Genomic DNA, 27,294 nt, shown 5'->3' on the forward strand with positions numbered 1-27,294 from the left:
AGCATACCCTTATCCTTATACCATGCAGCTCAGTATCAGGCTGCTCCTCGCCTTGATGAAGTGGACTACAAGGTTCACAAAACATTGGCATTCCAAGAATGAATCTGGACACGGAGAAAACACGCGAAACGCATAATCTTTATAATAACTATAATTATATTCATTTTAGGTTGTTAACTAAAACCTCAGTGTTTTACAATATATTAACCAATATATTAAACAATATATTAAGAATATATAATGTATACATCCATTTATTAATATTTTCATTATATAAAAACAATATCAATCCTAAAGTAAACTCCGACTAACAAGTAATATCACCAGAGGTCGCTGTTTTTCCAACGCACCGACATATCTTTATATATTACCATATCAAAATCTCACGCAACCTATAGTACACGCAGTCGCATTCGTGTCAATTTTCGTATAACAAATTCGTCGCGATAAACCGTCTAAGTCTAATTCTAAGAACTCGATGTTATTTGTTTGAACAAACTACTTGTGTATTACTATTTCGGTTAATATAGGTTGCAAATACAGGTTGCAAAACTTTTGTATCAAGCAAATGTTGTTACGACTTGTCAGCTTGAGACGCCATGTTACACCAAGAAATGATAAAAAATATATAAATTTCGAAATTTTTGGTCGCTCTCGGCAAAAATTCCACCTTACAGACGTATTAATGCTTCAATCCTAAAAAAGGATTTTCGAATCTGTGAAAAAGAAAAACAGTAGGTATTTTGTTATACAAATTATGATTTAATCAGTAATATAGACTTTAGGATCCCCTTAAGTATTTCTATTTATCTTCTAAATTGATATCTTTTTTATTTAAAAGCATTTATACAATTGTTTTTATTAATTTTATCGTATAGAAAAGTAATAAAATATTGAATTATGTAAAAGTTTTATTGTTAGTATAATATTTGAATGATTAAAACTTACCTGGTCTAATGGTTGAACGAAGCTGTCCCAGTGTCTGGACATAAGATTATAACCATGATGTAAGTAGACTACTTGCATCATACAAGTAGTCTCTTTCCATCATGTGTTATAACTACAAAATGACTTCAAATGACTTTAAAGTTCAAGATTTTATAACTATAAAAATAATTTTTTATGAACAGTATATTTAAAAAATGTTTATTTGTAGGTTTTATTATTGATATATTACATTTTGATAAGAACGTAAGAACATTGTAACTAATAATATTTCTCATTAACCGCATTCAATTTTTTTCCGCTTTTTTATTTCTTTTTTTTAATAGTCTTTTTCAGTTAATTTTCCTGTTTTTTCTCTCTTTGATTTCTTCTCTTTTCTTGCCTTTTTCTTCTATGCCTTGTTGCTTTTTAATTTTTTCATTTCCTTTATTTAAATGGTATTATAACCATTCCTCAGATATAGCAACCGTTAGAATTTTTTCCTTTATTTTTTTTCGATCAATTTTGGTTAAAATAAAGTTTTTTTTTTAATAGAGATGGAACCTCTGGAATAACATATTCATTTTCTATTTCTGTTAATTTATCTAGAGTATACTGAAAAAAAAATTTGCTGAATTTTAATAAATATTTGTTTCTCTCAATAGTACTAACGAAATATGTACAGTAAATAAGTATTTACTTAAAATAAAAAAGTTACGCTTAAATAAAATAAATATGTGTTTATATTTAGTAAATATTTCGTTAATACTATTAAAACAAATATTTACTGAAATTTAGTAAATTTTTTTCAGTGTAGTATTAATAATAGTATCATGGTTATTAAAATTAGCATTGGTATTGTTAATAGTGCCACAGCACTAGAGATTAACCTGTGCTATGTCTAGGGGCGGCATTTTTTTAAAAGAAGTTCTAAAAAAATCATTTTTTGCCACGCGAATTATGAGTAAATTTTCCATTAGAGATTTATTCGCGAATGATTGAGAAAATTTTCCATTAGAGGTTTGTTCGCGTCGCATGTTCGAATATGCTCTTGGTTCTTATTATAATTCCTACTCACTCCAACAAGCGCATTGTGTCAAAAAATGTATATATGAAATGAACGCAGAATGTTAACAATATGGGTTTTAGCGCAAAGATGGTCGTAACTGAATCGTGAAACGTGAATCGTAGGATCAACGCACAATGTTTTGGTCCACCTACAACTACGACTTACGCTCCATGACTTAGGCTGGTATTCATAGTCGGTTCTTATTTTAAGACCGTTTTAAGTAATGTCTTAAGTCGCTAATGCGGCCCTCTGATTGGTTCATGACATTTGAAGACTGTACTTCAGACGGTCTTAAATATAAGATCTGACTATGAATACCGGCCTTAGTTACGGTCATCTTTGTGCTTAGGCCCTATCTCGTCGGTGATACAACACTTACACCAGCGCTAGCGCACCAAAAACGGATATGCGTATTCGTTCTAATAAAAGCCAATCTTGGCAGTTCCCTTTAGTGTGGATACGCATCACATCCATTTTCGACACTGCGATTTTATCGATAGTTTCGCAAAATAGATGGAGGTAAGGTTCTTCAATCCTTGCTGACTTTTTTTTTAGGTGTTTGTTTTGCCGACGTGGTTGTGCGAGAATTGAATAGGGACGGCGAAAATTTTGCTTCCTAGGGGCGGCAGAAACCTTTATTCGGCCATGATTGTTAATTATTGAGTCGTTTAAGTTGCCATTGTTCTGAAATCCTAGAAGAATGATACGTGGATATAGAAATGGTTACTATAATACATATTAATTCAGATAAAATAAATGATATAGTTTCAATTTACAAACCTTGAAGAACGCAATTTATCAAGTATCAACCAATACGTCAGTATTAGTGATATCTATTGCTTATGTCAAGTCAGTTTTTATATTATCTTTATGTAAATTAGAAGCATCAACAATTTTATTTAAATACAGATATTCGAAGTTTGGGTGTATAGCTATGTCTACAGCATTAATATCTACATGATTCTATTATATGTCATTATTATTTCTGAAATGAGAAACTACATTATTTTCTATTTCCTTATATATTCTTCAATAATGTCTTCCCTTAAATTGATTAGTAAGTTAATTATTGTATAAGAATATCATATTTACAATCTTATATAATAAACAATATTATATAAGTGAAAATCGATCGATGAGATTAAAAACACATAATAATAATGTAGAAAAACTTAATCAAATATTAATTCAAGTTACTGAAGCATATATTCTAGTAAAAAAATTGTATACCAGATTGGTTTCTCAATTATCCAATATAAAAAAGGCCTCTATTTTAAATTTCAACACTGCTCAATCCATTTAGAGCTGTCTTAAAACTTTGTAATATTTTATTATCTAAATTCCTTTCAAAAAATTGTAAATGTGTTCGGTATTATTTGTGATCATTAATCAGAATAATTTTGGTATTGCTTTCTTGTTCGTCTTGTGTATTGTGTTTTTTTTATATTTTTGTTCAAAATATTATAATTTACTGCATCATCTGAAAACGGTAGTAAATTGCAAGTTTTAAAATTATTTTTTATGGTTTCTGTTAAATTAATAGGATCTAGTACTTTTTCTAATAAAATAGCAAATTTATCTCTTCTCAAACGTTCACCTCCATTTTCTAATAACTAATTATTAGTTGTTTCTTTCCAAGCATTTTTTAATGGATGAAATCCAGCAACATCTAGTAATTGTAAAATATGAGTAGCATTAGAATGTAATGCAATTAATTCGATTTTTACTTTTCGACAAAATTCAACCACTGGCAACATCAAATGGGATGAATCGACATATAAAATGACTAGGAATTTAGTATTGTTTTTATCAGCCACGAATGAAAATAATTTAAAGTATACTTATGAAATGATTCCACAGTTATCCATCCTTTCTTTGATAATCCAATATACCAGTCTTTTGGAAAAGTATTGGATACACTATATGGTATACGTTTATACCAAAACATTATCATGGGTAGAACCATAGATCCTGCTGCATTTACCATGAATAGTAATAGTAGTGTAGTAAGGCTTTCTTTATCTGCGTTGACTACCTTGTACACAGATTTAGATCCTTTTCTAACGATGACCTGGTCTGGTTTTGGACACTAAAGGATTGCGCTCTCATCACAATTGAATACTCTAGAAGGATGAATGTCCAATAAATTTAATTTTATCAAATGTGAATGGACTTGATTGAACCAATTATGTATTTCTTTCTCTGCTAAATTTTGAGCAACTCTTGTTACTAGCTCAGGATGACGACGTAGAAATCCTTCGTAAAGTGTCTACCAGGTCTTATAAAAAGTGTTTTTCTTTTCACTTTAATAACGAGTTGTTGAACACTTTTCAATAATTGAGTTTTCGTTATTGAAAATCCACGTTTAGCAAGAAAAAAAGATCCATTCAACTAATCCGCTTTCATCCTAATTTGTTAAATACTTCGATGGATCCATTTTAGCTTCGACTTTTCTCTTATTTTTTATGTAAAGTGTGCTTTTAGGAACATCGAATTTTACGCTAGCAATCCCCAATATCATACCCACCAGTCTTTATCGCTTCTAAAGCATAATTAATATCTGCTTGTCCGTATCCACGTCTCTTTCTTTTTTCTTTTGACGTTATTTTTTTAAACATAAAAAATAAACAGAAATTAAACTTAATTACTAAACTAATTAAATTAAATGTTTACTAAATTAATTAAATTAAATGTTTACTAAACTAATTAAATTAAATGTTGATATACAATTTTGATCGAGGTTATTTATATTTCATTATGATATTTATTCTTTAATTCGTTAACAATTATCTCAAAAAAGGCTCGAAAGAATCAATCACTAGTAACAATAAAAAACAAGCCGTTCAAGCCAACATCTGTTATTCGGATGCACACAATTTATTTACGTGTGAATTAAACAAATCATATCAATTAAATAATAAATATTTCGACCATTACATTTTGGTCCTTATCAATATCATATTTAAAACACTAGCCTAGTATTCATAACCTCCAATATCCTGTCCATTCTTCTTTATCCAATTATCAGATTATAGATAAATTGAAAATTAAGTCCTATACATTGTGTCAAAAGTAGAAACACATCGTCCAACCAAATTTACAGACTTTCAGTGGACCAACATTCGAAAAACGACTTCAACAGTCCTGTGGTGACGACAGTCAGAGACGTAATGGTCGAAACGTTTATTATTTAATTGATATGATTTGTTTAATTCACACGTAAATAAATTGTGCATCCGAATAACAGAAGTTGGCTTGAACGGGGGGAGGGGCTTGTTTTTTATTGTTACTATTAATTCATTAAGTTTTATTGCTGAATTAAACTGCAGATTACTTAAAATCAGGGTTGGGTAAGTTAACTCTTTTTTTTAACTAAGTTAAGTTAAAGTGTGTTAACAACCTTGAAAATTTAACTTAGTTAAGATACAAGTTAATTTATAATGAAATTAATTGAATTAAAAGTTAAGTTAATAAAAAAAAAGTAATTGAAAAGTTAAAAGTTAAATTTGTTTTTTTTTTATTTTTTAAATTCATGATTCCAGGGTTTCAATCTTATAAATAATGGAAATGACAAATATATACTTCATTTAGAAAATACTCTATATTTTATTTATATGTTTTGTTTATGTATACTATTTAGTATATAAGATTCGACTATAAATACTGGCCTGTGATGTGACTAAAGCTTCAAACACAATACGAGGAAGTAGCGATAGTATTAATAATAAGGAATAATATTTCAACCTATCAGAAACTATAAATACATCGAAATATACGGTTTCTGACAGATTGAAATTTGGGGGTCGATTGTGTAATTTGAAATGAGGTGAAAATTACAAATTCACTAGAATATTTATAATTTTATTGGTCAACACCTAGTAAATTTGCTTTCTTTTGCAATTTTCACCTCATCTCAAGTTATCGCTATTGCCGCATATTATGTCTGAGACTCAACTTCAAAGAATTAAATAAAAAATTAATAGTTACGGATATATAAAATGTAACTAAATAAAGTTAAAAAGTTAAGTTAATCTAAAATGTAACTAAGCTAAGTTAAAATTAATTAACTTTTTTACTTTTTAACTTAACTTTTATCTTTTTAACTGAGCACTACCCAACCCTGCTTAAAATATAAAAATACTTACAGAAAAATTACAATAATGAAAAAACTCTCATTCCTTCTCTTAAGAGGATCCTAAAGCCGTCTGTATTACCAACTAAATCGTACTTTTTGTATAATAATTTTTTTCTTTTTTTGCAGATTGGAAAATTCTTTTCTAGATTTAAAGTATTAATACGTGTCTGTGAGGTAGAGTTTATTGCCGAGAAGGATAAAAAATTTTTCTTAAAATTTCAACTTCGAAAATTGCAATTCTCGGCATAAATTCCATCTCACAGGCACGTATTAATGCGTATACTTTAATCCTAGAAAAGGATTTTCGAATCTGTAAAAGAGGAAAAAAGTAATCATACAAAAATTACAATTTAGTCGATAATATAGACGACTTTAGGATCTCTTTAATTGTATATTGTGGTATCGTCTACTCTACTGATACCAGTGTCTCTAATATATGGTTGTATACTGTGCGATAGATAAACCGGTGATCGATAACTGAGCAATATCGATTTTTTTATTACCAGTAAGTAAACACTAAATTTATCACATTTAAGTAAATTTGTTTAATAAAATAAAAAGTTTACTTTAGTAGTACATTTTTTAACGAATTGAAATAGCTTTTGTTTTTAATAAAAGCGCACTTTATATGAAAATACATGCTTAAGTGGTAAACTGCGTCTTAGCCAGATCATTAAGTTTCTGAGAGAATATATAAAATTAAACAGTCATTATAAAAATATTTTTTTCTTATAAATCTTTTTTGGTAAATATTCACTTTAGGGGAGACCTCTCCGAGATCTTGACCTTGACATATGTTAAGGTCAAGTAACCCTAAGTGACCCTAAGTAACTTCCAACAGATTTTAACCGTCCCTCGTTATTCGTTAAAAAGTTATTAAGAAAAGTTTAAAAATGATGTTTCTATATAGTATAGAACAAACATTTTTCTACTTTAAAATAGATTTCCTGCTTTAAAAATAAAAATTTTATTTGAAAACGTTATTTTCCTATATAATTTTTGTTTTTATATAGTAACGCAGCATACGACTTTCTGCACAAAACGACTTTTATCGAATAAAAAACATAATAATGAGGATTAATGAAATTAATTTAAACAAAATAATGTATTAATATTAACATATATCGCGAGATAAAAGGTTGTATTAAAAATTAAAATTCTAAATTTTATAGAAACGGTTGTAAAAATAAAAATTAAAGAATAAGTAATAGAAAATAAATGGTACCTAAAAAATTGATAGTAATCCATCGCAAATTTTTATTTAAAAGGTAAAATTCGAAAATGACATATTGAGTTATCTCGACTAAAAAATTCAGCTCTTTAGGAAAGAGAAATTTATTATCATGCAACTGATCTGATGTGACTGTTTCAAGCAAGAAAGAACAAGATGCTAGGTACAGATGCTAGGAGGTATACAAAAAGGCATTATAGGAAGGGGATAGCGACTGGAGTATAGAAAGATACATGTCGAATAAAGATTTCGTATCAGTTTGTTTATTTAAACTTTGAGATTGTTTTTTTACATAAACTATTTCTGATATGACCTTTATATATTGACCTTTTATTATAAAATGGTTCTGTATCCAAAATTTTAGCTTCCTCCCAATCAAAATTATGATTAAATTTAATAAGATAGTCTGAAATAACAGAAGGAGATCCCGTTTTTTTTGTTAATTTCAGAAGAGTGCTCATGAACTCTCGTATGTAAGCGTCTCTTTGTTGACCGACGTAACTTGCATCACAATCCAGACACGAAATTTTGTATATCACATCTTGATTTGATAAAGGATCTAGGCGGTCTTTACCTACTTTTTATAAGCTTATTTAAGATGTTAGGAATAGATAAGGCTGTTTTCGAATTAATCGTTGACGCCACCAATAGAAAACTTTCAGAAACAGATCTTACATACGGTAAAATATTTGTTTTTGATCTTCTGTTTGTTAGTGATGGAATTATTAGCATTATAAAAATGGAATTTTAATCTCTTTGGCCGAAAAAATAAACGGAAGTGGATAACAATTGTCTAACAAAATGTGAATAGCCTCTGAAGTTTTTTTAGTGGTAACGAGGATGGGACACAAGACAAAATTAATATATTTTGTAACTACTTATGTATAGAGAACTTAATAATTATAAATATTTATTGCATCGTTCATAAACTAGGATATGTTCAACCATTGGGACGTTTACCTTATATATATTTGTTGCTAGAACCATTCATATGGTTATTATTACTAATATTATAACAATAACTAATCATAGTTATAGTAATTATAGCTACAAATATTAAGCATTTTTCTCTCAGTGAGAAGTTGATATTCTAAGGTATTACCTTACTATGCGGACGTGATCCTTCACGATGATAGCGATTTGTTGATGAATATTTGGGTTTTCGTCGTTTAAGAGATTTTCCATTCGCGACATAATCACTTGGATTTGGCCACACGCATGAGTGACAAACAAAGCAGCCAATCCGCACGCACCAGCTGTTAACGAATATATTGTATATCCGCACATACAATGAGCCACATATACAATTTCGTATATAGGACTAATTTGTGATTGAGTAAATTTACTATAGGTCGGATACACGAGCGGTCTGATGGTTTGATTGTTGATTTTGTGCTCAACACAGAACGGTAGAATCAAGTGATAAATGATGCCAGCAGTGTACATGAAACACATGCCGATTATCGTCAGATTGCGACCGGTGGTAGCGTACTTCAGCATCAATTCGCGATCGGACTTGAATGTCACCTGTCACAGTGTTGCTAGTAACTGTTATTTATCGAGATAGATGAAAGATCAACATTTATCAATTTTGCAATCTAATTTTTTTTTAAGTTAAAGTTTTAGCTGTGCAACGCGGAGAAAAGATTATTTATTCGTATATTTTGATTTATACAATATTATTATATTAAATATATTTATATACAAATGTGTGTGTGTGTATGTGTGTGTATTATTATGTTTTAATACACAAAATACATGTACTTTTCAAACAACGGTTCAGATCATAAGATGGAATTAATTAAACATCAAGACACTTTAATCATGTGTTCCAACGTTTACTTAAATAATTTTTTTAGTACTAGCTTGTAACGAACTCCACATTAACACGATATGTTATTAGCAACACCGACCTGCCACCAATCGTTCTTCACGTATTCGATGCAACGATATATCTTAGGGCGATGTATCACGAAGATGCAGTATTTTGTCATTACGGTGAGACAGAAGGCTAGAAGACCGCTTAGGCGCAGCCTTACGTCGAGATCCTTTTGGTCATAAATGATATGCAGAGCGCAAGGCACTATCGCGAAGCTCAACGCAAAATTAAAGATCGCGATTGCAATCTTGGACATGTGTTTTCCAATGCCTCGTATCGCGATTGGCCAAATACCGAGCGACCCCATAATCCAGTTATTCAACTTGAAAACATATCGAACGTCTTGCTGATAATTGGAGTTACGTGATATGGCGGACTTATCGCGTATACTGGACATGTTTGCGGTGACAGATTCTGCCAAAGACTGCAAGAAGAGTAGACCAAACGGACGCGCGGCATTGATCGCAAGGTTGCGAGACGTGCGCTTGCGCTGACATTGCAGACTTTTTTGCAATGCTAACTGATAGTAAGTCTGACAGTTCATATACACACTATTAATCGGGGAGTGATTGTAAAAGGCATATTTTATATCCAAAACGATTCCTAATCAAGGAAGCTGCAGTTTTGCTGTTCTATTTGGATTTTTCTAATCGACTTTAATTCGTTATTTGCGAAATCAAGTTTAATAAAATTTGACATCTGTTCATAGTTTAACATTTTCTGCTTTATTTAATTGTTAAATTTAAATTGTTAGCGTGGATTTAAAAAAAATGAGATTATAAATTGTACGTGAATGACTCAACAATATGGGTAACATGGAAAGAATGTGACTTATGTAGATATCTAATATTGATATAATATTATTGTAAATAATATTATATATATATATATATATTCTATTATTGTTCTGGAAATTCTATGAAAATGAATCTTTTTCATAACGAGTTTAATTTAAAATTTGATTATCTTCTTCTTTGCAGACTCAATACATCGCGTGCGCGTTTAACGGATACAAAATATGTAGAATTAGTAGGTATATATTGTTTATGTAGTTGAATAGACTATTTTATACTTATTGCAACAAAAGTTAAAGGTGATAAATTCTGATAACCATTTAACTTTAGCTGCAACAACTGTAAAATAATTAATTTATTAATATATATAATTTATCATATATTACTATACATATAAAACTTGTATAGCTGTTAATATAATTGCCTATTAAGAAATGCTTTTTTTTTTAAATAAGTTCGAATCTTTGGTTTACTGAAGGAGAAATAGAATATAGCAAGGTAGAAGTGATATGTATTTAATGCCTCACATTTCCAAAAGTCGTTAATGACAGGTCTGCCATTCTACCAGCACTAAGTTTTATAGGATGGCTGGACATAGCGATTATCAGTATAAGACTGCGGACAGATCTTGGCGATAATTGATACCAATTGATCATATAACACATTGATCCAATTTCACTGCTCTGCAACATTGGTCGCAAACGGTCATGTGATTATGGGCAGGAATTAACTTTAAAATTTGAAAAACGTGACTATACCTTTTCCATGAGAAGCTCGCCAATATAGCACAATATGTATATATTGAAGCAGAACGAAATAAAGAGCAAGAAATAAGTTGCTAAGCTAAGCTTATTGTCGTCTTTCCAGTCCTGTTAAATCGTAAATAGTAAATATAATTTTCTCGCTCTACTAATTATCTTTTATCTAGTGTTTTAAGTATACATATTAGCGCACCACTATACAGTAGTATTCAAGTAAACATATTGTGCATACAGAACTAGTAAACTCCACTAAACATACTTCTTGTAAAACTTCCTCTACCACAGCTGAAAATCTGCAATAAGTTGTTTTAATTTGTATGAGAAAACTTGAATGTATTACTCCTGACAATCCTATTCAAATATATTTGTGCACTTAACTGCATTGCAGTCTATGTACACAGTATGTATAAATGTAAGCTAATATACCACGTATGCTTATAGTCGATTCTTTGATGTGTAACAATACCATTTACTGAAACTGTATTGAAAGTTCATTGAGACCACCTGTTGCATTCTCTATTACATCCTTTATACAACGAATTGAAAATAGTTGATCAAGTCGTATTGACGAAGTGCAGCATTATGTAATTATATTTATTATTATTATATGTATATATTTTTATTATATATATATTTTTAGTATTATATATTTGGAACATTCTCCGTCAAATCGACAACTCATCGACTCTTACCGATCTTTTTTATTGATTTTTTTAATATATTTCTCATATTAAAGTATATATTCAGTTATTTTTTTAGATTTTTATGTCCATTAATTTCCTAGATATGAATTTCTTAATATTTTCAATTTATTTTGTTTTGTAAACGTTTGAACATAAGTCCTGTTTAAATTATTGAAAAAAAAATAACCACATCAAGTTGTTCGTCTTAAAATTCTCTGTTAAGATAAAATATGAAGAAAACTTCAAGTTTTTATTTCTACTCGAACAATCTGATTGAAATTAACCAAATCGGTTTTCGTCAAGATTGATATTTTTAATTTTTATAACAGAATTCTCCACAGTATTTTTAATAGAAATATATAGAATTTAAGCCGTATTTAATTATAGACAACATTTTAGTTCCATTTTTTTTTAATTTTTCAATATATTAAATCTATCATTTAATGTTAGTAGATTTTTGATCAGCTGATAAATTATATAAATTATGTTATTTCATAACGATACTAGAAGATATATTTTTATTGTAATTTCACAATTATTTAAGGAATGAGGATTTATAAGAATATTGTTTGAATGAAATAACCTCTTTTAGAATATGTGAAAAAATTTATTAATAAAGGTCATTTTTATACAACGATTTTATATAAAGGTCATTTCCGTAACTGATCATTTTTATTTTTCATTTTTTTCTCACTCCTGTACGTGCTATAATCTAAAGAGTTTGAAAATTTTTTTACAATGTACTATTTTTTTTAGGAATAATACTATGAATTTTTTGAGTCTCGAATCGTAACGTATCGATTCGTAAGATATTCCTTTGCTTAGTTAAATTCTTCTGTTAATGAGAACTTTACTACGATATTTGTCAAATTTATTGGATCTGAAAATTATAGAATGAACAAGAGTGAGAAAAGAAGTGAAAAATAAAAATGATCCGTTACGGAAATAATCTTTATATAAAATCTTTATATATATATATATAAATGATCTTTATTAATAAATTTCTTCACATATTTTAAAAAATGTTATTTTATAGAAATAATATTCTTATAAATCCTTATTCCTTAAATAATTATGAAGTTACAATAAAAATATATTCTCTAGTATCGTAAAATAACATGATTTATGTAACTCATCAGCAGATTAAAAATCTACTAACTTTAAATGATAGATTTAAATATGTTGAAAAATTAAAAAAAAATGGAACAAAAATTTTAACTTGATATACCTAATCAAATACGGCTTAAATTCTTTATATTTCTATTAATAATTGGAGAATTTTTTTATAAATATTAAAAATATGGATCTTCGACGAAAATCGATTTTGTTTATTTCAATCAGATTTTTTTAGTTGAAACAAAAACTTGAAGTTTTTTTCATATTTTTTTCCTGACAGAGAATTTAAAGACGCGAACAATTTGATGTGGTTACTTTTTGTTTTTTAATAATTTAAACAGAACTTATTAAATCAATAATTTAAACGGAACTAACTTAACTTCAACTAGAGGTTTACGAAATACAATAAATTGAAAATATAAAGAAATTCATATCTAGGAAATGGTGGAATGCTCCATATATAAATTAACAATTAAATTAGGTATGATAAAACGAATGCGTAACATTATTTCTGAGTCAAATTAATTATGCTAATTAAGTTAACATTATACAATAAAGTCTTAATAACTTGTTTTAATTTGTTAATATTGTTATTGAACATTTTCAGTTACAATATAAACTGCAAACCATTAAAAATTTTTAACTGTATTGTTTAATTTCTTTGTTATTACTGAACTGTCTTGAGTTCTTAAGCACTAAGAAAAAAATGTTTGGTATTTGTAACTATAACTACATATTACTATAATTATAGTAATATGCAGTTATAGTTACAAATAATAGGCATTTTTCTCTCAGTGAGAAGTAGATATTCTGAGATTACCTTACTATGCGGACGTGATCCTTCACGATGATAGCGATCCGTTGATGAATATTTGGATTTTCGTCGTTTAAGAGATTTTTCAATCGCGACATGATCACTTGGATTTGACCACACGCATGAGTGACAAACAAAGCAGCCAATCCGCACGCACCAGCTGTTATCGAATATATTGTATATCCGCACATACAATGAGCCACATATACAATTTCGTATATAGGACTAATTTGGGATTGGTAAAATTCACTATAAGTTGGATAAACAAGTGGTCTGATGGTTTGATTGTTGATTTTGGTCTCGGAAAAAAATGGGATCAGAATCCCGTAATAAATAACGCCGGCAGTATACATGAAAGATGCGCCGATTATCGTTAGATTGCGACCGATAGTCGCGTACTTCAGCATCAGTTCCCGGTCAGATCTGAATGTTACCTGTCACAGTATTATCACTAATTTTTATTTACCTAGATAAAGAGATCATTAAGTCGATTTCACCAACGCCAATTACTTAATGGGCGTTTAACTAATTGTTAATTAGTAGAATTGACCAATTAATTCTACTAAACAGGAAATGCAATTGATTCAGTTAAACGCTCATTAAGTAATTGGCGTTGGTAAAACCTACCCACTATTTATCAATTTAATTATCTAGCTATTATATCATCTGCTTTTTCATACAATAATAATAATAACAAAATGTCTAACTGGGCGTTAGGAGTCAGCGCCGGATATAATATTGCGCAAAGCTAACTAATACCTATTCACAAATAAAAAATTCAATTTTGTACGTTTCGGCTTACTATTTGAACGAGTAACATGTGACTAACATCAGGACGAACATGACTTTCTTTTATGTTACTTAAATTATTTTTTAATCTAACTTTGACATTGTTGTAATGGATTGACGATGCGATTGGATCCACTTGCGATCGTTGTTGGAGATGGGCTTGAGTTCCACTATCCACTCCACTCGGTTAAGTAACTGGTTGGCACAGCATTAGACTATGTTAAAGATGGTTGTCTTTCACCATATTTCCACTGCAATTACATATCTGGAGGTCGGAAGTACGATTGTGCGAGACACAGTTCGACAGATTTTATAGTGCGATAAGCGGTAATTTTTTATTGCTGAGGATGGCTCAAATAGTAAGCCGAAACGTACAAAATTGAATTTTTGATTTATGAATAGGTATTAGTTAGCTTTGCGGAATATTATATCCGGCGCTGATTCCTAACGCCCAGTTAGATATTTTGTTATTATTATCATTGTATTAATATAAGGAGTCTATAAAAATTTTTATTTTTATGAAACTGCTTTTTTATGTTTAAAGCGACGTTGTCGTTACAATGTAGACAGAAAAAAATTGAATTAAACTGCGTATTTGTTTGTGTGTGTGCTAAATATTTTAAATGTTTTAAAAATTACATTAGGGTAACTCCGGCAAATACGCCGCGCTGGTATTTACGCCGCAGAAGTCAGAAAAAATAGAAGGAGTGGGAGTAATTTTCCCGTAACTACTCTGTTACATGCCTTTATGTTATATTAGTATTGTGTTATGATTTCAGTTTCTTACTGTTAATATTAATGAAATTATTGTAAGTTGAATCGATTTGTCACTGTGTTAAGTAGTGCCATCATAAATTAAAGACTACAAAATGATTACTGTAGGACATGTAAAAGATTTAGTGGTTATTTCGTGATACATACGTGTAGTGGAATAGTAAAGCATGTTGTATAGCAAAATACAAGTGCTTTACTTTTGTACTCTTTGTTTAGTTTATTGTCTTGTATATCCCACCTGTTTGGGATATACGGCATTTTTAGCGACCGGGATTTATGCCCAAAGCATACAAAGTGTGCAGATTGAATTCAGTGCATTAAATACAATAAACGCATTACATGAAATATGTACCTCATGTCATAACACTTGTAATACATCTGGGAAGATTGTAATTATTATTTATTACTTCATATACATATTTATACCATTCTTATTTCTTAATAAAACTTTATAAACACATTTTATAAGTTATTATGTCATTTTACGTCTTATTTACATGCATTATTTATAAATTTTTCATGAGCCATACATATCCCCCCTCCCCCTACGTGTAGCCATATATCCCACCTCTATGGGATATACAGCAAAAATTCAAGGGTTTCAAAAAGTTTATTTTTTAATATGAAAAATAAATATTTCGGATTTCTAATATTTTTTTCATAGTAGTAGACAGTACAAAGTTTTTACTGATATAGTTCGTTTACTTTAAACATAGTAAATAATACTTAATAAATTAAGTATTTGATAGGTCCGGCGTATATACCGGAGTTATCCTACAATTTTGCAACATACACTTTCTAAATGGAAATAAAAATCGTATTAAAAAAGCAAATTTTAGAACTGAGATAACACTAACTAATGCATTTTTTTTATTTAAACCATTCTCGTTACTTCGAGATGATTAGCACATCTGTTAAGTACTAATAATACCGACCTGCCACCAATCATTCTTTACATATTCGATGCAGCGGAGTATCTTAGGGCGACGTATCGCGAGGATGCAATATTTTGTCATCGCGGTGAGGCAGAATGCTAGAAGGCCGCATAGCTTCAATCTCATGATGATGTCCTTCTCGTCGTATACGATGTGCAAGGCACAGGGTACCATGGCGAAACTTAACGCGAGATTACCGAGCGCGATCGCGATCTTGGACGCATGTCGTCCGATGCCTTGAATCGAGACTGGCCATATGCCAATCGAGCCCAGAATCCAATTGTTTAGCTTGAAGATATATTGAATATCTTGCTGATAGTTGGAATCCTTCTCATTGCGCGTACTTGACATGTTTGCGGTCACAGCGAATGTTAAAGACTGCACGAGGTAGACAGCGCGCGGCATTGATTGCAAGGTCGTTGGACATGCGCTTGCGCTCGAATTGCAGACATCCTTTTCTCTGCGTATAGACTACTGCGTATAGTCTGTACGCGATTTTAGCAATGTGTGAAACGTTTTTGTTCAGAACGTTAGCATCGTCATAAAAACACATTATTTCTTGCGGTAAAGCGATTTTAAGATAAGTTCCTCTCGATCGTACTTTTTTGGATATTGAAAATGCAAGATTGAAGTGAAAGACGAAAAAGATTAATTAATATAAAATAAGAAAGTGCATTGGAAAAATAGGTATGTAGAAGTTATTACAAAATGTTATCCTTTTTTCAGATGCATTTAGAAATATAATACAAATAAAGGTTGTATTTACATAAGAAATTCTTATAATTGATGGAAAAATATTATCAAGAAAAAATTATGGTAAATATGTGAATTGCATTTTGAATAATATATTACAACTGATACAGTTTAGCTAAATGATAACATCTCTATTTCTAAAAGAAGTAAAACATTTCTATTTCTAAAATCTAAAATTTTGAATCGGGATAAATTTATTATTGAATGTTCTGATATGTGCATTTAATGAATTTTATCAAACATGTGTACAATATTATCTTGGAATGTAGCTATTCAGTGTTCATAATCCACTCACAATTATTTATAAATCTTTTTCTTAATAAAAAGACTTTACTGAATATTATTTTGTTGATACAAAATCTTAGCAAAAAATAATTGATCGAATCGACGTCGATAGCCCAATGCCATCGATCAATATTAATTCGACTTATTATTTCTGGCAGGGACAAAATTATAAAGATTATCTCGTATATATCAAATAAATTTTCGAAGCAAGTTTAAATACGCAACTGAAGTTTTCAAAACCTGTTAATGTAATAAATATGTGATTAAAAAATTTTTTTTTATTATTATGCCTTTTCATTTTCTAAGTGATAATGAATTGTACTTACGGAGCCGAAACTCGAGAACGAAAGACTAACTATTTTTCCTGCACTAATTTTTACAGGATGATGTGATATGCTGATTATTAACGTAAGAGCAAGTGCAATTTTTCCTGGTAAATGGTACCACTCGATTTCGTACGAAGTATATCCAATTTTACTGCACTAAATTATTTTTTAATTTATATATGTATATTATTGTATATATATTACACTGGGTGTCCCGCAATTGTTGGCTAAGCGCTTTTGTATAGATAGAGTGGACTAAACTGAGTCGAAAAGTCCTCTATCATTTTGCAATTTTCGCAATGGTTAATGAGACAGTAATTACTAAAAATTGCCGAATATAGGTCTTCAATCATTATTTACTCAAATACTATCAACTTTACAGAAAAACGGCTAGGAACAAAAATTGTTTATTTTCTTCTCATAGAGCTCTAAGAATTTTTCAGAATTTTTTATCAACTTTTTAGTACTACATTTTCTTATTTTTATCATCATGAGAAAATGCGGTACTAAAAAATTCTGAAAAAATTCTCAGAACTCTATGAGAAGAAAATAAACAATTTTTGTCTCTTGCTGTTTTTCTGTAAAGTTAATAGTATTTGAGTAAAAAATTATTGGAAACCAATATTCAGTGATTTTTAATAATTAATATCTTGTTAATTACTGCGAAAATTGCAAAATGGTACGACTTTTCGACTCACAAGTAACACTACCCAAGTGTTAATCACCGATCGTCTTGAAATTTGGTCTACATATTCTTTAATGGAAAATATTTGATACGTATTTTTTTATATCGGCTAAAAAACATTTTAAGGGGGCTAAAAAAATGTTTTAACATTGTAAAAACTACTATCGCAACGTGTATATTGTGTCACTAACTGCAGGCAAAACAAAGAAGTGTATTTTAAAATAATTATTTATTCTAATTTTGAAAATCTGACTCCAAGTTCGTATTAAGCGACCCCAAAAACACCAGTATTCACATTCTTATGGAAATTAAACAATTTCTTGAAAATTCGCCAGCCATATTGGATACGACATTTTGAATTTTAAAATTCTGACTTCAGATTCGTAATCCCCGATACCAAAAACCTCCAGGTAATACATTTCAGTCAATTTTAAATGTATTTTTCAAACATCCAAGCAAGAAGCCCACGGTGACACAATATACACTTTGCGATAGTAGTTTTTACAATGTTAAAACATTTTTTTAGCCCCCTTAAAATGTTTTTTAGCCGATATAAAAAAATACGTATCAAATATTTTCCATTAAAGAATATATAGACCAAATTTCAAGACGATCGGTGATTAACACTTGGGTAGTGTTACTTGTCAGTTAGTTCGTTCTATTTACACAAAACCGCTTGGCCAAAAGCACTTGCAGGTGACCCTGTGTATGTACATATATATTTTTAATTTATATATGTACATTATTTATGTATACGTCAAATTTTTATAAATAGCAATATCCAAATTAAAATTTCAAGTTTTGTATTTAATATAATTTACTTCACACAACATTATTAAAAATTGAAGTATAAACACCTGACTTGTTAATTGTTCACCAATGTAGCAAAGCGTGAAAACGTTGAAGACAAACGATACTAATAGAAAGAAATATGTTAAAATAGCTATGTTATCGTTGTTATTCCACTCCTGCGAGAATAAGATAATATTCATTCATTTATTTTACTCGTAACATTTTTATTGAATTAAAAACATATGTTTACACTATAAAATTTAATTTCTTTAAGAAATCAGATTTGTTAAAATATTTTTAATATTTATAAACGAATGTTAAATATCTATATGTAATGATAGAATTGAATATACGAGAATGCAAGAGTTGAACATAGAATATATACAATTGAATATAAAATACATGACATATAATATATTTGAACTTTCACACCATTTTTCTTAAGTTAAAAATTGTTTACGTATTACCGTAATGCAGTAATATTCCAGCGAACATATAATCAACGTTGCTCCTACTATTTCAACCAAACCTATTTCGCGTAAAATTTTATCGATGTCGACTGAAAATCTACAAAACTTTTTAATGTAGATTTTATATATATATATATGTATAGATATATATATATATATATCTTATTTGATATAAATTATTTATTTCTTTTACTTTCCGTAAGGTTAATATGATTGATTCCTAAACTTAGATCCAACAAAGAACTAAAAGCAAGAATCAATCATATTAAAGAATCACTAAGCGTTAATTGATTAGTTTTTCCCACTGAACGTAATTATTGAGTATAGTTAATAGGAGTTAAGTATATATATTAATTTTTATTTATAAATATTTCTATATATTTGTATAAAAATTTAAAAGATTAATATTTTTACTTCTTTTGTAAATATTTTTTATGCTATGTTTCATATGCTATGTTTATATAATTTTTTAATTTAAATAATATACATCAGGTACTTCAGATACAGAGGAGAGAGAGAGAGAGAGAGAGAGAGAGAGAGAGAGAGAGAGAGAGAGAGAGAGAGATTTTTTTTATAATATGCAACAAGACTCACCTCAATGACTGCACGTGATGTTTTACAATAATTGCCATACATTGCTTCATGTGATTGTTTTGTGCACCTTTTATAAAGCTTTCTATGCGATCCATTACGATCTCGATTTGGCCGCAAGCGTGAGCTACGAACATGGCTGCTAAGCAGCACACTGCCGTGGTGACGTTGAACAATATGATGCTGGAAAACCATTGCGCGCAAAGAACACACACATAAACTGGCATTAAATGGAAGTTGAAAACGTTATTGAAGCCGGCAAAAGGCATTGGTTTGATAGTGACATTCTGCTCGTTGATAGTATGCGATAAAAACGGCATCATGACATGAAACCACAAGCCTCCGCAATACATGAATATTATACTAAACTTGGATAACACATGGCTTTTTGCTGCGTTTTTAATCATGATTTTTCGATGATCCTCTTGTTGGATTGTACGCCAATCACTACTCAGTATGCGAATGCATTGCTGGATGCTCTTATGATGAACGATCAGGAAGAAATATTTCAACGTCACGACAAACACATAACATAACGGACCTAACACTTTAATTTTATCGCTTATGGCACTGTGTTTTGATAGCGTAACAATGATCATGGAAATCAAAAGAAAACTGAGTGCGGACCAACATAATGCGAATGATATCGTCGCTAATATCTTCTCGAGCTTTGTAGTATTCGAATAAACCAACGGCCAGATTCCGAGAATTCGTAGTATCCATCGATTCCACACTAGCGCTTTGATTATATCCCTCTCACTGTTCACATTCGACCAGGGGATGTTAAGCTTAGCCATACTATCGTCACGATGGCGCGAAGGCGACTGGTGTGCTTCGTCGATAGCGTGATGATAAAAAATTGCGCATGACAATCGCAGATGCTTTCAACATTGTCAGGATAGGAAAGGGGAAAAGTAGCTTGCGTGCGCTTGAACAATCAATTTTGTCGAGGGGAATACTGCTTTGTTACAGTTATATTACTACTTGAACAGAGGGATTTCTAAAGCATGTAAAATTGCTTATACTATTTCCGTCTAATTTTCAATTGTATGTGTGATTGATTAATTTTTGTAATTAAATAATGTGATACGAATTAAGATGGATATACGTTATCTTCTGTGATGTACACAAGATAATAACATGTATATTATTGTTTTAGAATATATTTATTTAGCGTAATGCATAAATCTTTTCAATATAGAAGTTACTTAATCTTATGTTGTTGTTTGATACGGGGAATAGTATTAAAAAGAAATATATAATTACCGTTATCAAGAAATTTTTACCAAGCATATTACGAACGTCATTCCCATTATCTTGAATAGACGTAACTATACAATAACGCAAAGTATTTCGATGCTAACTGAAGATCTACCAGGTATGAAGTGGCATTTGTCAAATATTTTTAATGAAATAGACGAAAACGTAATTCTTTTAACAGATGATAATATTTCGAATAAAGTTAATTTTTTATATTTAATAAATTTTTGGTAAAGAGATTTGCAGGCTTTCTCGTGCAAACATTATTGAAACGTGCAGATAGTTTTACAGATACTAAAATGTAGATAGCAAGACAAGATACTTACTTTAAAGTTCGCACGTGATGCACGATAATCACCATGCATTTCTCAAATTTTGTATGATTGCATTTTTTCTTGAAAAATTTTCTACGCGTGCTATCACAATGTTTATCTGGCCACGTATGAGCGATGAGTCATCCGCTAAGCAGCGTGCCGACGTAATGACGTTAAATATGACAATACTGATGAAATATCAATATGATATTGAGGAGATAAGGCCAAAGGATTACGCTGAAATTTAAAAACGCTATATCTCTACATTTTTTTTTAGTTATAATATAAAATCGACAGGGGTACAAACGATTTTCTTGTGTAAACGGAATTTGAAAATATAATATCGTATGATCGTGCGTAGACCGTTTTTAACTTCCTCGTTTATATCTCAAACGGTACTTTCTTACCGTTTGAGGTACAAACCAAGTAATAAACTTTACAAACGCGTAAAAATGAACTGTATTAACCATTTTGATTTTTTTTTAAGTTGAACGCCGATTTATATCGGTTATTCCTTGCAGAAATACGATTTTAAGATAATTCTCTGTCGTACTTTCATTTCTTTGAATATTGAAAATATATTAAAATGAAACACCAGAGACGTAAAGATTCATTGTGAATATGAAATAAAAAGTTTGGAAAAACAGATATATAGATGGCATCACTAAAAAATTAAAATTTTTTCAATTTTGTTTCAAATTGAGGTGCATTTAGAAATATCCAGGGTGAGTCTGATAAAAAGTTCACCACATTTTTCTCGAAAACGGTTAGAGATAGGTGGAATAGAGGTATTATCAAAATTGTAGGATAAGTAGGAGGCCATACTTTGATGATCACGAGTAATCTTAAATGTCCTTTGTTTTAATACTACCAATAAAAAAATTGTTTTAATAGGAGGGGTATTTTTTATCGACGGTGTTCAATGAACTGAACAATTTTTCATTAGAGTATTTTTTTCGAAAATTCAACTATTGTCGGGATATAAACCAAAATAAGTCAGACTAAAAGTTTGGAGAACAAATTTTTTATTATTGCAATAAATGTTCGCCATTTTAATCTATATGCCTGTAGTCTTCGTGGAAAATTTGCTTGAACTTCCTGTAACTCTTGAATCGTTATTTCGCGAAAAATATTTTTTATTCTTTCTTTCATGTTTTTCGAAGTAGTAGGACATTGAAAATAAGCTAGCTCACTCTTCCCCAAAGATAATAATTCAAATATGTTGTATTGGATGATTTCGCAGGGAATAACGCAGAATCACATCTACCAGTCCATTGGTTTGGAAACATTCTGTTGAGCTCTCGCTTTGTATTTACACCGAAGTGGGGTTATGTATCATCTAACAATCTAACTGAAGCCACATTTGAGCCCTATCCCTCATCGGAATATCTTCCACTAAATTTGGAAAATCATTTCTAAGAAAACGAATAAACCTCTCGATTGTTAGAAATTCTTCAAAAAAGAATGGTCTAATTAATCGAACACCAATAATTCTTGCCCAAACATTAATACTTCAATAGTGTTGATCCATAGTTCACATCCAGTGTGGGTTGACTTTGATCCAATAATGCAAATTGTGCCTGTTAATGGTTCCATCTCTTAAATGTTTCTTCATCTGATCATAAAACAAATCGAAAAAAGTTAAAATTTTTTCTAATTTACTTTTAGCTCATTTTACAGAACTGGATCCTTATGTTAAAATCATTCTGCGAGAGTTCTTGGAGTACCGATATACAATATAGATAGAACTTGTTTTTTTTTAGTACATGACACTGAAGATGACTAATATTTCTATCGCGGCAGTTTGACTTATTTTGGCTTATATCCCAGTAATAGTTAAATTTTCAAAAAGATACTCTAATGGAAAGTTATTCAGCTCGTTGAGTACTATTGATAGAACGAATAAAAAATACTCCTTCCTTTAAAAAAAAATTTTTTTATTAGTAGTATGAAAACCGGGCTTTAAGGTTACTCAATGTCATCAAAGTATGTCCCTCTACTTATCTTACAATTTTGATAATAGATGTCTTCTACCTATCTCTAACCGTTTTCAAGAAAAACGTGGCGAACTTTTAATCAGACCCGCTCCATATATGATACATAAATGAAGATTATGTTTGCAAACTTTATTATAATTGATGGAAAATCGCAAATATTTCGATCGTATTTTTAATGATATATTGCAATCGATGCGACTTTACTAAATTATAAGCGTAAAAAATTTTTATAAAATTTTGATTCGGACTATGTTTATTTAATGTATTGATATGTGTATTTAACTGATTGTATCAAACACGTATACATTATTATCTTGAAATATATTCAATCTAATTATAAATTTTTTTTCAAAGGAATTACTGAATATTATTTTCTTCGATGATATGAAGCAGGATGAAAAAATCCTCTTGCATGGATTAAACGAATGTTCGGAGCATGTTTAGATATGCAATCGAAGTTTTCAGTACCTGTTAATGTATCAAATATGTACTTAAAAATTTTTTTTATTATTGTACTTTTTCACCTTCGAAATGATGACAAATAGTACTTACAGAGCCAAAACTTGAGAACGAAAGATTAATAATTTTTCCTGCAGTAATTTTTATCGGATGATGTGATATGCTGATCATTAAAATAAGATCGAGTGCAATTTTTCCTGGTAAATGGTACCACTCGATTTTATATGAAGCAAATCCAACTTTGCTGCACTAAGTATTTAATTTATATATACGTTAATTCATATATATGTTGTCTGTGTATGTCACGAAAATTTTTATTACTATTAGAAATACATATTATAAATTTTTATGATATATATTGCAATATTCAAATGTTTTAAGATTAAATATAATTTAATATAAGATTTAATATAATTTAATTTGTTATTCAAAATTTCAGTATAAACACCTGATTTGTTAATTGTTCGCCAATGTAGCAAAGCGTAAAAACGTTGAAAACAAATGATATTAATAGAAAAAAATATGTTATAATTGCTATACCATCATTGTTATTCCATTCCTGTGAGATTGAGGTAATATTGAATCATTAATTTTATTTTTTTATTGAATTAAAAACATTTTTGTTTAAGCCATAAAATTTTATTTCTTTAAAGAATAGGAAATAATGCATACACATAAAATATGTCAAATATCCATATATTTAATGAAAAATTTGATATCAAAGTGTACGAGTTGAATTATTTATTTCAACTTTCACATCGCAATTATTTTTGAAATTTTTTACATTACCATGATGCAGTAATATTCCAACAGGCATATAGTTAACGTTGTACCCACTATTTCAACCAGACATATTTCACGTAAAATATTATCGATACTGACTGAAAATCTGCAAAATCTTTTATTGTACATTTTATATATTTCATTTAATAAATTAATTTCTGTTTTCTACTTTCTGCGGTGAACTATCGAGTACAGTTTTAATAAAATTTAAGTTTAATTATTAATTTAATTTAATTACTATTTATACAGTAAATATTTCCATATTTACAAAAGTTAAAATTTTTGTTGCTTTCCTTCTACCGTAAATATTCTTTATTAAGCAATTCATACAATTTTCAATTTAAATAATCGGATATAATTGACACAAACAATTTTTTCCGCAATGACGTGCTTCAAGCACTCACCTCAACGACTGCATATGGTGTTTCACGATAATTGCCATACGTTGCTTCATGCGACTGCTTTGTGCATTTTTCACAAAATTTTCGACGCGAGCCATCACGATCTCGATTTGACCGCAAGCGTGAGCTACGAACATGGCTGCCAAGCAACACACTGCCGTGGTGACGTTGAACAGTACCATACCGGATAACCATTGTGCGCAAAATACAAGTACATAGACCGGAGTAAAATGTAAATCGAAAATAATATCGAACCCGGGGCAAGGTATTGGTTTAACAGTGACATTCTGCTTGTCGATTGTGGTGTGCGCCAGAAACGGCATTACGGAGTGAAAGCACACGCCTCCGCAATACATGAACATTATACAAAACTTGGATAACATATGGCTTTTTGCCACATTTTTAATCATAATTTTTCGATAATTCTGTTGCTGGACTGCACGCCAATCGGTACTTAATACGTGAATGCATTGCCGTATGCTTTTACGATGAATCACCAGAAAAAAATATTTTAGCGTCGAGATTAATACGTAGCTTAGCGGACCTAGCATTTTGATTTTGTCGTTTATAGTCGTTTGTTCAGACAATGTAAAAATGGCCATGGGAATTATAAGGAAACTGAGCGCGGACCAGCATAACGCGAATGATATCGTCGCTATTATCTTCTCGATCGTTGTAGTATTCGAATAAACCAATGGCCAGATTCCGAGAATTCGTAGTATCCATCGGTTCCATACTAGTGCGTTGATTATATCACTCTCACTATTCACATTTGACCAGGGGATGTTAAGCTTAGCCATACTGTCGTCACGATGGCGCGAAGGCGACTGATGTACTTCATTGGTAGCATGATGGTAAAAAATTGCGCATGACAGTTGCAGGTGTTTTCAACATTGTAAGGATAGGAAAGGGGAAAAGTAGCTTGCGTGCGCTTGAACAATCAATTTTGTCGAGGGGAATATTGTTCGTCATAGTTATATTTCTACTTGAACGGGTGGATTTCCTGCAGCGTATAAAATTGTACTATTTCCGTGTAATTTTTTATTGTATGCGTAATTAATTTTTTTTTATTAAATACTGTGATATGATTTAAAATGAATACATGTTATTATCTTATATGATGTACAAGATAACAACATGTATATTGTTATCGTAGATTAGAACATATTTACTTAGCGTAATGTATAAATCTTTTTTAATGAAGAGGTTAATAAATCTTATGTTGTTGTTTGATACGGTAAGCAGTATTAAAAAGAAATATATAATTACCGTTATGAAGAAATTTTTACCAAGCATATTACAAACGTCGTTCCCATTATCTTGAATAAACGTAACTATATAATAGCGCAAAGTATATCGATGCTAACTGAAAATCTACCAGGTATGAACTGACATTGGTCAAATATTTTTAACGAAATAGACGAAAACATAATTCTTTTAACAGATGATGATACTTTGAATAATGTTAATTTTTTATATTTAATAAACTTTTGATAAAGAGATTAGTAGGCTTTCTCGTGCAGACGTTATTGAAACGTGTAGGTAATTTTACAGACACTAAAATGGAGGCGAAGATAGCAAGACAAGATATTTACCTTAATGTTCGCACATGATGATAATAATCGTTATGCATTTCTCAAACTTTGTGTGATTGCATTTGTTCTTGAAAAAATTTTCAATGCGTGCTATCACAATGTTGATCTGCTACACACATTAGCGATGAACATTAGCGATGAACATTGAATATGGCAATATTGAGGAGAAAAGGCGAACATGAAAAGATTACACTGAAATTGAAAAACGCTGTATCTGTATATCTTCTTTGAGTTGTAATGAATTCGACAGAGGTACAAATGATTTTCTTGCGTAAACAAAATTTCAAAATATACTATTATAGTCGTGGGTAGACCGTTTTTTAACTCCCTGGTATTTTCTTACTAGGTTTGACGTTCGACGAAATAACGGTTCAAACGGATGAAAATGCACTATATTAATCATTTCAGATTTTTATAGAAGTTCAATGCCGGTTCACATCGGTTCCTCCTTGCAGAAATGCGATTTCAAGATAAGTTCTCTGTCATACTTTCATTTCTTCAAATATATTAAAGTGAAACACGAGATACGTAAAAATTCTTTGTTAATATGAAAGAAAAATTACATTGGAAAAACAGGTGTGTAGATGTCATCACTGAAAAACTAATTTATTTTCTATTTTGTTCCAAATTGAGGTGCGTTCAGAAATATATACGATGTAGAAATGAAGATTGTGTTTGC

The 27,294-nt window shown here is 30.0% G+C and overlaps 2 protein-coding genes and 1 pseudogene across 2 annotated transcripts in view; all 3 read right to left on the reverse strand.

Annotated features, from left to right (window-relative positions):
- Nucleotides 1-9,647, reverse strand: part of LOC108761950 (odorant receptor 82a) — a 15,707-nt gene extending 6,060 nt beyond the window's left edge. Inside the window, exons 1-2 of the mRNA XM_018508742.1 lie at nucleotides 9,273-9,647; nucleotides 8,462-8,886 (exon numbers count right to left, since the gene is read on the reverse strand). Of these exons, the coding sequence (XP_018364244.1) occupies nucleotides 8,462-8,886; nucleotides 9,273-9,635 (788 nt within the window). The 5' untranslated portion in view covers nucleotides 9,636-9,647. The remainder of the gene's footprint in view (nucleotides 1-8,461; nucleotides 8,887-9,272) is intronic.
- Nucleotides 9,648-10,478: 831 nt separating this feature from the next.
- LOC108761951 (odorant receptor 82a-like) lies at nucleotides 10,479-16,255 on the reverse strand (annotated as a pseudogene).
- Nucleotides 16,256-23,794: 7,539 nt separating this feature from the next.
- On the reverse strand, nucleotides 23,795-25,820 carry LOC108761952 (uncharacterized). Its single transcript, XM_018508743.1, has 4 exons — nucleotides 25,024-25,820; nucleotides 24,626-24,725; nucleotides 23,930-24,085; nucleotides 23,795-23,845 (listed from the first exon to the last, which is right to left on the reverse strand). The coding sequence occupies exons 1-4, from the start codon at nucleotides 25,818-25,820 to the stop codon at nucleotides 23,795-23,797; spliced, it is 1,104 nt and encodes a 367-aa protein (XP_018364245.1).
- Nucleotides 25,821-27,294: the final 1,474 nt, after the last annotated feature.

This window comes from Trachymyrmex cornetzi, unplaced genomic scaffold, assembly GCF_001594075.2.
Source record: "Trachymyrmex cornetzi isolate Tcor2-1 unplaced genomic scaffold, Tcor1.1 scaffold272, whole genome shotgun sequence".
NCBI lineage: Eukaryota > Metazoa > Arthropoda > Insecta > Hymenoptera > Formicidae > Trachymyrmex > Trachymyrmex cornetzi.